The following is a 12,818-nucleotide window of genomic DNA, read 5'->3' on the forward strand; positions in this document are numbered from 1 at the left end:
ATGTGAATGTGTGCATGAGTAGGGCAATTTAGAATGTGTAGAATTTATCGACATCCATTGCACATACTTGTAAGACATGGCAATTTTCTAGTGAATAATGGCAATTCTTAGGCACAGACACAGAATTCATTCTACACACGTTGATCTACAGACCCCAGGAAAGGAAACTTAATAATTCTGATAGTTGAACATCAGGAGAAACAAAGCTGGTTCAGGCCAGGCTGAGGAATAGTGGAAAAGCTCTATACTGTTGCACAGCTCTGAACCAAATCTGAGGCCATGGTTCTCTCCCAGAAAAGAGTGGAATGCTCTCTTCGGGTTAGAGGCTAGACTTTAAACAAAAGAGTGTAACTTAACTTATAGACTCCAGAGTGCCACCATAAAAAGAGCGATTATCAAGTAACCATGGAAGACGGAGAAGATACGTGGGCTGATGATGACCTGAGACTCCGCCTTCAGAAGAGATGACAAAGTGGCACTGATAACAGCGAGGGCCAAACTGTCCCGGGCATGTGCTTATAACTTTTACGCTTTGTTTGAGGTGCAGAATGATGGGATGGCAAGGAAGACCACCGCTCCTCCCAGCTGTAAGATACTGTGCTTTATCAAGGCTGATGTGAAGAAAACTCTATGCAGAGCCAACTCATGGAAAGTTGGTAGACCAGACATTATTCCTGGCTCAGAGGATGTGCAGACTAGTTGGCAGATGTTCTCACTTACATCTTCAATATCTCCCTCAGCAGCACCGTCATTCCAATGTGCCTCAAGGCCACCACCATCATCCCCATGCTGAAGAAGTCTTCAGTGTCCAGCCTGAACGACTACCATCCCCTCACACAGTGATCATCATGAAGTGCTTCGAGAGGCTCATCAAGGCTCATCAAGACCCTGCTGTCCCCTCACTGGCACCCCTGCAGTTCGCATATGCTCAACAGATTATGCCATTGCCACTACACTCCATCTGGCCCTCACCCACCTGGACAAAATGGACATGTACGTTCGAATGCTGTTCATAGACTTTAGCTAAGCAATCAACACTAAAACTCATCAGCACCTGATTGGAAAGCTGAGCCTGCTGGGCCAGAACACCTCCCTCTGCAACTGGATCCTGGACTTCCTGACTGGGAGACCTCAGTCCGGATCGGAAGCAGCATCTCCAACACCATCACACTGAGCATTGGAGCCCCCAAGGGCTGTGTGCTTAGTTCACTGCTGTTCACTCTGCTGACTCACAACTGTACAGCAATGCACAGCTCAAATCACATCATCAAGTTCACTGATGACATGAGAGTGGTGGGTCTCATCAGCAAGAACAACTTGCCAGCATACAGAGAGGAGGTGTAGTGGCTAACAGACTGGTGCAGAGCCAACAACCTGTCTCTAAACATGCGCAAAACAAAAGAGATGGTTGTGGACTTCAGGAGAGCACAGAGCGACCACTCTGAACATCGACGGCTCCTCCATGGAGATCATCAAGAGCACCAAATTCCTTGGTGTTCAGCTCGTGGAGAACATCATCTGGTCCCTGAACACAAGCTTTATAGCCGAGAAAGCCCAGCAGCGTCTCTACTTTCTACGAAGACTGAGAAAAGCCTATGTCACACCCCGCATCCTCACCACATTCTAAAGAGGAACTATCGAGAGCATCCTGAGTATACGCATCACTGCCTAATTTGGAAATTGCACCGTTGTGGATCACAAACACTGCAGCTGATAGCGAGGACAGCAGAAAAAATCATACGAGTTTCTCTTCCCTCCATCATAGACATTTACACCACACACTACATCCGCAAAGCCACCAGCATTGTGGATGACCACATGCACCCCTCACATAAACTCTTGACCCTGCTTGTGTCTGGCAAAAAGTACCGAAGCATTCAGGGCCTCACAGCCAGACTGTGTAACAGTTTCTAACACGCAAGCACAAACACACACACAAACTCATACCCAACTGAACAACATTCCATTCCCTTTGCAATTTTTGCACATTTCTTTCTTAAATTGCTGCTAAAACACCATAGACAAAATACTGTATTGACGACCTGCACTCTTGCTGCCAACACTATATTTATTATAGTAAATACATAGTGTAATAGTATGTTATATTTACATTTACAGAATTTTACTATTCTATTGTTATATCTGTTAGCACAACCTCTTACATATGGCACTTCATCCACTTTATTCACACTAGAACTGTGTACTGGTGGGTGCTGCACTGTCCTTTACTGTGCTCATTGTCCACATGACATGACTTGAATATAGATCAGTACATAGTAATGAAGGACTGAAATTAAAGAAGAGTGAACCACAGGTATGTAAGATCACCTGTAAAGTTCCAGTGTGCGATGAATCCTCTTCGGTTAACAGAGCTATCGCTGAAGAAAAACACAGTTAGGGTGTTCCTGCTCGAGCTGAATGTCTTCCTTCCATATCCACACACAGTTCCCAATAACAGAGATGACGTGGACGGGCCGTCGTACACACGTACAGCATCACACCCACAGCCTGAGCATGACTCGATACTGAAAAGAACACACATTTACCTTTACATTTAAATGTACTCCATTTAAAAGATGCTCTTATCCAAATGGCTTACAGAAGTGCTTTGTTATCTGTTTGGACAATGTTTATTATGTTAGTGCCCAAAAGAGGAAATATATCAAAATGCTAAGACTCTGCCAGAAACAGGATATTTAATTAAATATGTGCAGGGGTTGTATATGTAGTTGTCTATTGAAGAAGTGGGTCTGGGTGATTGCACTATTGTGATGCCATTTGGCCTAAATCATATATGTTTTTTTCTGAACAAAGAATCTAATATAATTTTAACGTTATAAGTATGAGTGTGTTAATCCATCTCAAGCAAAAAAAAATCGAGGTTTCTTTTCTGACAGTGGCTGCATTTTGCTCTTAAAGGAGTAAAAGGCTTGCGAATTTTAACACAGAAATTGCAAATTAAAAATATGAGGCTAAACTGCATCCACGCTAATGGCATGAAGATATTAAGGACATGTGGATCCTCATCAGTCAGACCATCGTACACATGGACTGAGTCCAAGTTTGACTCCAAACTGAAGAAAGAGCAGTAAAAACCACATTTGCATATGAACTTGTGTAATTAATCAGCAAATAAAAAGGAAGGAAAATAACTTCTTACTCAACAAACGTGAAGGTTAATGAAACCACCTTCTGCTCAGGACCCTGCAGCCTCCATGTGCACTCAGCATTTTTAGGATAATTAAGGGGGAAACTGGGGCTGAAAAATTCCCCTTTTGATTGAGTCAAATTTCCACCACATGGAGCTCCATCTGAAAAATATCAAACTTCTCTGTATATCAGTTTATATTCACTGTAAATGCAGTATAAATGCCCTGGAAACACAGAGGTTTAATTATTTGGTTATGGAACTTTTCTACACTAGGACAGCAGGGATGTGCTGATGCACTTTTATGATTTTTAACAATATCATGTTTTAAACATCAATTGTTAATGAATTACTCCTCAGTCTGAGCAAGGGTTCGTTCATTCATTCATCTTCAATAACTGCTTTATCCTGATCAGGGTTGTGGTGGATCAGAAGCCAATCCGAGTAACACTGGGTATAAGGTGGGAGAATTCACCCTGGATTGTACTTCTGTCCATCACAGGGCACCTGCATGTTTTTGGCCAATGGGAAGAAACTGGAGAACCCAGAGGAAACCCACATGAACACAGGGAGGGAACACAGGGAGTGTGTTCATGTACAATACTGCACAGTACCCCAAGCTCAGGATCAAACCCAATCCTTGTTTCAGGATTTTCCACAACATTAAATGTAACTATTAATGTAGAGAAAGCATGACCTGCCAACTTTAAAATGTAGTCATGGTAATAGTTGTTGAATAAGAGGAATCAAACACTTTGAGATATGCTGTTATAGGCAAACAATCAACTTTGGGGTGGTAACAGTAAATCCACATCATCTCTTATAATAGGACCACAGCATGTGTTTTATTCCTGTTCATGTAAATGTACCTGATGGTGGTGTTGTTTCAGGGACAGTTGTGGAACAGTAATCTGTTAGAGAGATCATATTAAGAAACAAACATTATTAGGCTTTTTTTAATTTATATATCAATGGGTGTTGCGCATTATCTTAAGGAACTGAAACTACGACTGTGTCCTTGGGATATTTTTTAATCATTAAATCTTGACATTTTTCTCACCATTATAATCATAGCAGCAGTTTCTGTTGTCCTGACAGTCACTGTTGCAGGAACACACACTGAGATTGTTACCACAGTTATACCTGCAGGATGGGGAATCTGTTCAAAGAACAAAATATGTTTAAGACCAAAAATGTATAAGCTATAACACTGGTTGCCCAGTATGTAATTGTATACAATGCACTCCAAATGTAGTCATAAGAAACCAAGAGATGATTTGTCTCTGACATTTGCTTCTTTACTTTTGTACTGAACTTTTGAGGATCCTAAAAAGAGTGTCAGCATATGTGGCCATTAGCAGAGGGCAACTGAAAGTGAAGAGAGTGAGTTGGTAAGTAAACAGGTTTATTTGCATGTAAGAAGTTTTTTTTTTTTTGGTATTTTCTCAATACTGGGCCACAAGTACGTGCTCTCTGTTGATGGGGAGGCGTATTGTCACGAGAAGTTATGACACACAAGTTTCTATGAATAGAATGTGATATGTCAAATGATTCTTGTGTGTAATGATGTGTGCATATATTTAGAACTATTCATCACCATGTATGCAGAAACGACTAGTGTTAGGAAAGTGTAATTGTAAATAAAAGGATTATGAGGAGCTCCCATCCCAATTAATTATTTCATCATTTAAATTCATTTCATTCATCATTTTATCAGTGGATTTCATTTGCTGAGTGCAATTTTAGTTGATCTCTGCCTGCAATATGTTCCAATTTTGGAGAGGCCAATGACAACAGTAAAGTCACTCCTACATTAGGGTGTTTATTCACAGGCACATTTCAATGAATTTGGAGATGAGTTTGGTATTTCCCAACCAACTATGAGCCAAATAATGCCACCTGCCTTACATACATTCATGTTGCTCACGCTCTAGTACATCATATTTCCAAATATGGCAGCAGAAAAAGACAACAATGAGGGATTTTCACACCATCACAGGTTTTCCAAATGTCACTGGAGCAATAGATTGCATACATATAACCATAAAATCACCCATTTTCAACAGAAGCTTGTTAACATACTGTGCATGGCAACTTAAGGGCATTTCTTAATGTGAATGTGTGCATGAGTAAGGCAATTTAGAATGTGTAGGATTTATCAAGATCCATTGCACATCCTTGTGATACATGGCAATTTTCTAGTGAATAATGGCAATTCTTAGGCACAGACACAGAACTCATTCTACACACGTTGTTCTACAGACCCCAGGAAAGGAAACTTAATAATTCTGATAGTTGAACATCAGGAGAAACAAAGCTGGTTCAGGCCAGGCTGAGGAATAGTGGAAAAGCTCTATACTGTTGCACAGCTCTGAACCAAATCTGAGGCCCTGGTTCTCTCCCAGAAAAGAGTGGAACACTCTCTTTGGGTTAGGGGCGACTTGCACAGTAGACAATTTATCTAAAATTTAAACACGAGAGTGCAAGGCTCCAGAGCACCGCAATTAAAAAAATGGTTATCCCATTATTATGAGATTGCTAGAAGCCATGCATGACAGAGAAGATGTGTGCGCTGCTGATGGCCTGAGACTCCGCCATCAGAGCAGGTGACAAGGTGGCACTAATACCATCGAATAAGGATACTGCCATGTTTAGACAACTGATTCAAGCTAGAGTCCCACTATGCCTATAGCAGCATTCATCGAGAGCTCTGCAGCCTCCAGATTACTAACATCTTCATATCACGTTCAATGGCATCATCAATAATTTAAATACCTCCACCTAATATCTGTCATGCTAAAGCCTTCCACTTCCCAAGTGCTTATGACTGCACTACTCTCTCTTACATCCAGTTTTTTCTATAGAAAAAACATAGGGAAGACACATTTTTGCACTGAACTGTCCATATACAATATGAATGGAATTGCAAAATTTAAATTAAATAACACTTACCTATGAAAGCCCATTCTGCTCGAAAGCCTTTTTGAGTCACGCTCCAATCACTGGAGAAAATGACGGTCATGTATCTGCTGCTGGAGTTGAATGAGTTTGTCTGATTTGCAGTCACAACACCCAAATGTGGATCCTCATCAGTCAGACCATCATACATATGGACTGAGTCCCAGTTTGACTCCAAACTGAAGAAAGAATGCAAGTAAAAAACTGCAATATAATGTTCATTATAGTAAACTGGCTAAAATCAAACTAGCATTTTAGTAATACAAGAGAAGCACATTTGCATATGAACCTTTGTAATTAATCAGAATATAAAAAGGAGGGAAAATAACTTCTTACTCAACAAACGTGAAGGTTAATGAAACCACCTTCTGCTCAGGACCCTGCAGCCTCCATGTGCACTCAGCATTATTAGGATAATTAAGGGGGAAATTGGGGCTGAAAAATTCCCCTTTTGATTGAGTCAAAATTCCACCACATGGACCTCCATCTGAAAAATATCAAACTTCTCTGTATATCAGTTTATAGTCACTGTAAATGCAGTATAACACTGCCGTGGAAACTTTTCTACACTGGGACAGCAGGGATGTGCTAATGCACTTTTATGATTTTTAACAATATCATGTTTTAAACATCAATTGTTAATGAATTACTCCTCAGACTGAGCAAGGGTTCATTCATTGATCTTCAATAATGTCTCCAGGTTACGTATGTAACCATAGTTCCCAGAGAGAATGAGACGCTGCGTTGAAACGCTGTGGGAACGAGTATGCCCACGCCACCAGACTTACAAATCCCTGCCTATTGTGGAAGAGCACTGCTAGGGAGAGAGAACAAAAGAGCCCGGAGTGGCTCACACGTCGAGGCCATAGAACCTGACATGAATCAGGGGCACGGACCACCCCACAGCGTTGCAGATGTCCTGCATATGGACACCTGCCAGAAAGGCCTTGGAGGCCGCCACACTTCTAGTGGAGTCAGCCTTGACTCCCAAAGGCGAGGGTAGATCAGAGGACTCATAGGCCAGATAGATGGCATCCACGATCCACCGGCTGTGGGTCTGCTTAGTAGCGGGGAGACCTCGCTTAGGGGGACCATAGCACACAAACAAAGGGTCCGCTTCTCCCCACAGGGCAGCTCTGTGGACGTATGCGTTCAGTGCTCGCACTGGACACATATAATAAGCCTCTACTGGTCGGGCTCCCAAAAAGGGAGCAGGACAGAAGGCCTGGAGTATGACAGGCCGTGGTGTAGAGGAGGGAACTTTAGGAACATACTCCACTTGAGGGTGAAGAAACGCTTTGGCCAGGCCAGGCGCAAAGTCTAAATAAGAGGGGGCCACTGAGAGGGCCTGTAGATTCCCAACTGTCTTGAGAGAAGAAATCGCCAGAAGATAGGATGTCTTCAAAGTGAGATGATGATCAGATATCTCCTCTACTCGAAAAGAGGTTTACAGAGAGCCTCCAGCACCACAGCCAGGTCCCACGGAGGGACACAAGATCGTACCAGAGGCCTCAGCCTCAGCGCACCGCGGACGAAACGTGTAACTAGGGGGTGTCTGCCCACAGACTGACCACTGGGGGGTTGTGGCAGGCAGGCCACGTAAACCTTCAAGGCGGAGTGGGTCAACCCTGCGGAGAGTCCGGCCTGCAGGAACTCCAGCACTGTACCAACACTGCAGTTAACTGGGTCGAGCTGGCGGTCTCCGCACCAAGAAGTGAAAAGTTTCCACTTCAAGGCATACAGTTGCCTCGTTGAGGGAGCTCTGGATTGGAGAATGGTCTCAACAACCTCGGTTGAGAGACAGGAAGCTACGAATTGTGCCCCTTCAGAGGCCACACCCACAGCTTCCACAGCTCCGGGCGGGGGTGGAAATCCGCCTGTGAGAGGAGGTCCCTCCTGACGGGGATCTCGCATGGAGGGCCATCGAGAAGGGAAATCAGGTCCGAGAACCATACTCGGCCTGGCCAGAAAGGGGCTACTAACCACAGACAGACCCCGTCCCTGCACACTCTCTCCAGACCTCCCGGGAGCAAAGCAATCGGGGGAAGGGCTTACAGACGCAGCCTTGGCCAAGGCCGTACCATGGTATCCGGTCTGAGAGGAGCTGGATGAATCAGAGAGAACCAGAGGGGACAGTGTGACATCTCCTGAGTCTCAAAACAGATTCAGCTGAGCCTGGCCAAACACTCTCCATATCTGCCTCTCCACCTCGGGGTGAAGCCTCGTTCCCCAGGCCACGGTCCCTGCCTCGACAGGATGTCCGCTCCCATATTGAGATGTCCAGGGGTGTAAACTGCTCTCAAAGGGAGGAGTTTTCTCCTGGAACCACACAAGGACCTGGTGCGCCAGCCCGTAAAGGGAGCGCGAACACAGACCTCCCTGGCGGTTGACGTAAAAGACCACCGCTGTGTTGTCAAAGCGCACCAACACATGGTGATCTCTTTGGTCTGGGAGAAAGTGTTTTGACGCTAGAAACGCGGCCAGCATCTCCAGGCAGCTGATGTGCCATGTGAGATGGCGGCCGTTCCACAGACAGATGGTCCTGAGCCACCACTGTAGGGGTCTCATGTACAGCGAGCCAAACGGTATCACGTTGGCCATCAGATCCAGCAGTCTCTGGAACTGCTTTACAGTGAGTGACCAGCCTTCTCTCACTCTCGTGACTGCCATGAGGATTGATTCGATCTGAGCAGGAGACAGACGTGCCTGCATCGTGGTCGAATCCCCACCACGTGCAGATAAGCGGTTCTCCATACCGGAGAAAGCACACTTTTCTTGGCGTTTAGTCTTAACCCCAGCTCTTTCATGTGGGCGAGAACGACATTGTGACGTCGAACTGCCGCCTGCTCCGATTGAGCTAGTATCAACCAATCGTTGATATAATTCAGTATGCAGATGCCCTGGAGTCGCAGAGGAGCCAGAGCAGCATCCACATACTTCGTGAGAGTGCGGGGTGAGAGTGCCAGGCCGAACGGAAGAACCCGATAGCGGTAAGCTTCGCCCCCAAAAGCAAACCTCAGGAACTTTCTGTGTCGGGGAAGGATGGAGATATGGAAATATTCGTGTTTTAGATCGACCGTGACAAACCAGTCCTCAGACCCTGAACATCAGTGGCATGACTCAGCGGTTCAAACGATGCAAATCTAAAATGGGACGCAACCCTCCATTCTTCATTGGAACGATGAAGCACCGGCTGTAGAACCCGGACTCCATGTTGCGAGGAGGGACCACCTCGGTGGCCTCCTTCCTCAAGGGAGTGTTTAATTCTTGTTCCATTACCAGAGCCTGTCTTTTTTTTCTAAGGGGAAAGGATGTGGGGTATGAAAGATGCACATTTGCATCTGCTAGCAGCTTGGAGGGCAATGCTGGAGCCTTCAGGGACGATGCCGAGCCAGGGGACAGATAGCTAGCCAGCATCTGTTCAACCCGGGGCATCGCCCTGTAACCCTGCTCACTCAGCCCTGCCACATTAGCAAAATAGCTGGAGGCGGGACTGACGATACGGGTGGAACAAGGCCTCCCCCATGACCTAGACACCTCGGTGGGGAGGTCGGGGAAGAAAGGTAGTCTCCAGCGTGGAGGTGGCGGCTTACTCCGCAGAAAGCGTTCATCTAGCCTGCTTATCTGTGGCTCAGCCCGTTTCTCGGCGGGCCAGTCAATATTCAGCTGGGCCACAGCACGAGTAACCACCTCCAAGAGCTCCTCATACTGGGGAGATTGAGGGGGCGAATCCTAATCGACGCCCTCCACGTCAACCTCCTCGGAGGAAGAGAGGAGGGGCGTCGAGCCCTCTCCCCGGGGGGAAGAAACCGCAGTGCAGGCTTCCGATCCCAGAGAGAGGGCAGTGGATCTGGTGGGTGAGGAAGAAGATAGGGGCTGGCCCATCTCCATTCCCTCCATCAAATCCAACTGCAATCCCCACGAGTGCAGCCGCCACTCTGACTCAGCAGAAGCAGGGCCAGCACCACGAGGCACGCTGGTGAAGGCTCGCTTCTCAAAAAGAGCCTTCCGGGAGCGGAGCACACGCCGCGGCAAACGCCGCAGCCAGTTGTCTCGAGAGCTGACTGGGCGTCCTCCGCTCCCAAGCAGACCACGCATAGACCATGTGTATCCCCACCCGTAATATAGCGCGGGCAGGGAGCCACACACGGCCTGAAACGCTGTCTGCTCTCGCCCGTATGTTTCGTCTTCGTGAAACAAACGAACAGTGTAAAATGATTTCTACCGACACACAGAGTGAGCGCTGAATGAATGAAAGCTCCTGCTGTATCCACCGGGCATTCTTTTAAGCTTCCTGGTTGCTACGTCACCCCGCCCGTGACGTCTCGCCCATCCATTGGACTGATTCAGAGCGTGGTCATGCTGAAGGCATTCCCATAACGTTTGGACGCAACTCGAGTTCCTGACGGGGAACTGCTTTAACCTGATGTTTCATCTTAGTGAAACAAACAAACAGTTTAAAAGGATTTCTACCGACACACAGAGTGCGCGCTGAATGAACGAAAGCTCCCGCTGTATCCACCGCGCATGCTTTTAAGCTTCCTGGTCGCTATGTCACCCTGAAGGGGAACTGCTTTATCCTGATCAGGGTTGTGGTAGATCAGAAGCCAATCCGAGTAACACTGGGCATAAGGTAGGACAATTCACCCCGGATTGTACTCCGGTCCATCATAGGGCACCTGCATGTTTTTCGGACAATCTCTGGAGAACCCAGAGGAAACCCACATGAACACAGGGAGTGAACACAGAGAGTGTGTTCATATACGATACTGCACAGTACCGCAAGCTCAGATCCTGGATTTGTGAGTCAGCAATGGTAACTGATGTGCCACCATGCCACCAGGAGTGGTTCTGTCCACTATTTTTAACTTTGAAACTTTTTTGCTTTCAACATATTTTTCTTGTAATTTTTGCTACTCAGCATCTTCCACTTTCTAGGCTTTTAGTCCACATTATATTTTTATAGCTGTTATAACATAAGTGACAACATGAACTAACTTGTTTCAGGAATATCCACAACATTGCCAACTTTAAAATGTAATCACTGTAACTGCTGTTGTATAAGAGGAATAAAACACTTTGAGACATGCTGTTATAGGCAAACAATCAACTTTAGGGTGATAACAGCGAATTCACATCATCACACCACCCCATCGCTGATTATCTCTTATAAAAGCACCACACCATGTATTTTATTCCTGTTCATGTGAATATACCTGATGATGGTGGTGTTGTTTCAGGGACAGTTGTGGAACAGTAATCTGTTAGAGAGATCATATTAAGAAACAAACATTATTAGGCTTTTTTTAATTTATATATCAATGGGTGTTGCGCATTATCTTAAGGAACTGAAACTACGACTGTGTCCTTGGGATATTTTTTAATCATTAAATCTTGACATTTTTCTCACCATTATAATCATAGCAGCAGTTTCTGTTGTCCTGACAGTCACTGTTGCAGGAACACACACTGAGATTGTTACCACAGTTATACCTGCAGGATGGGGAATCTGTTCAAAGAACAAAATATGTTTAAGACCAAAAATGTATAAGCTATAACACTGGTTGCCCAGTATATAATTGTATACAATGCACTCCAAATGTAGTCATAAGAGATGATTTGTCTCTGACATTTGCTTCTTTACTTTTGTACTGAACTTTTGAGGATCCTAAAAAGAGTGTCAGCATATGTAGCCATTAGCAGAGGGAAACTTAAAGTGAAGAGAGCGAGTTGGTAAGTAAACAGGTTTATTTGCATGTAAGAAGGTTTTTTTTTTTGGTATTTTCGGAATACTGGGCCACAAGTATGTGCTCTCTGTTCAAGGAGAAGGGTATTGTCCTGGGCAGTTATGACACACAAGTTTCTATGAATAGAATGTGATATGACAAGTGAATCTTGTGTGTTAGGATGTGCATATGTTTAGAACTATTCATCATACCACGTGTATTGCAGAAACAACTAGTGGTAGAAAAGTGTAACTGTAAATAAAAGGATTATGAGGAGCTCCCATCCCAATTAATATGTCATCATTTACATTCATTTCATTCATCATTTTATCAGTGGGTTTCATTTGCCGAGTGCAATTTTAGTTGATCTCTGCCTCAATTTTGGAGAGGCCAATGACAAAAGAAAAGTCACTTCTACTCTAGGGTGTTTATTCACAGGCACTATTTGGAGATGAGTTTGGTATTTCCCAATCAACTATGAGCCAAATAATGCCACCTGCCTTACAAGCTCTATACTGTTGCACAGCTCTGAACCAAATCTGAGGCCATGGTTCTCTCGCAGAAAAGAGTGGAATGCTCTCTTCGGGTTAGAGGCGACTCGCAGAGTAGATTAATTATCTAGACTTTAAACAAGAGAGTGTAACTTAACTTATAGACTCCAGAGTGCCACAATAAAAAAGAGCAATTATCAAGAAATTGCGAGTAGCCATGGATGACGGAGAAGATACGTGTGCAGATGATGACCTGAGACTCTGCCTTCAGAGCAGGTGACAAAGTGGCACTAATAACAGCGAGGTCCAGACTCTGAAGGGCCATCAGATAGGCAAAGCACGCACACGCCCAGAGTATCCACGGCCACTTCCAAGACAGCGGTGACGAGCGATGCATGTGGCAGGGCATCCCGACCATCACAAGCTACAGGACAACATCACCTGCCTGTGACAGTGATGCCTACCTTCCAGATGTGCTGATAACTTTTACGCTTG

General features: G+C 45.1%; 1 protein-coding gene across 1 annotated transcript in view; it reads right to left on the reverse strand.

Annotated features, from left to right (window-relative positions):
• LOC117598256 (cubilin-like) overlaps positions 1–12,818 on the reverse strand; it is a 133,024-nt gene that overhangs the window by 60,066 nt on the left and 60,140 nt on the right. The window contains exons 34-41 of the mRNA XM_053237502.1: positions 11,517–11,615; positions 11,323–11,367; positions 6,443–6,593; positions 6,101–6,285; positions 4,209–4,307; positions 4,018–4,059; positions 3,161–3,311; positions 2,329–2,525 (exon numbers count right to left, since the gene is read on the reverse strand). Coding sequence (XP_053093477.1) covers positions 2,329–2,525; positions 3,161–3,311; positions 4,018–4,059; positions 4,209–4,307; positions 6,101–6,285; positions 6,443–6,593; positions 11,323–11,367; positions 11,517–11,615 — 969 coding nt within the window. The remainder of the gene's footprint in view (positions 1–2,328; positions 2,526–3,160; positions 3,312–4,017; positions 4,060–4,208; positions 4,308–6,100; positions 6,286–6,442; positions 6,594–11,322; positions 11,368–11,516; positions 11,616–12,818) is intronic.

The sequence above is a fragment of the Pangasianodon hypophthalmus genome, chromosome 10, assembly GCF_027358585.1.
Source record: "Pangasianodon hypophthalmus isolate fPanHyp1 chromosome 10, fPanHyp1.pri, whole genome shotgun sequence".
Classification (NCBI taxonomy): domain Eukaryota; kingdom Metazoa; phylum Chordata; class Actinopteri; order Siluriformes; family Pangasiidae; genus Pangasianodon; species Pangasianodon hypophthalmus.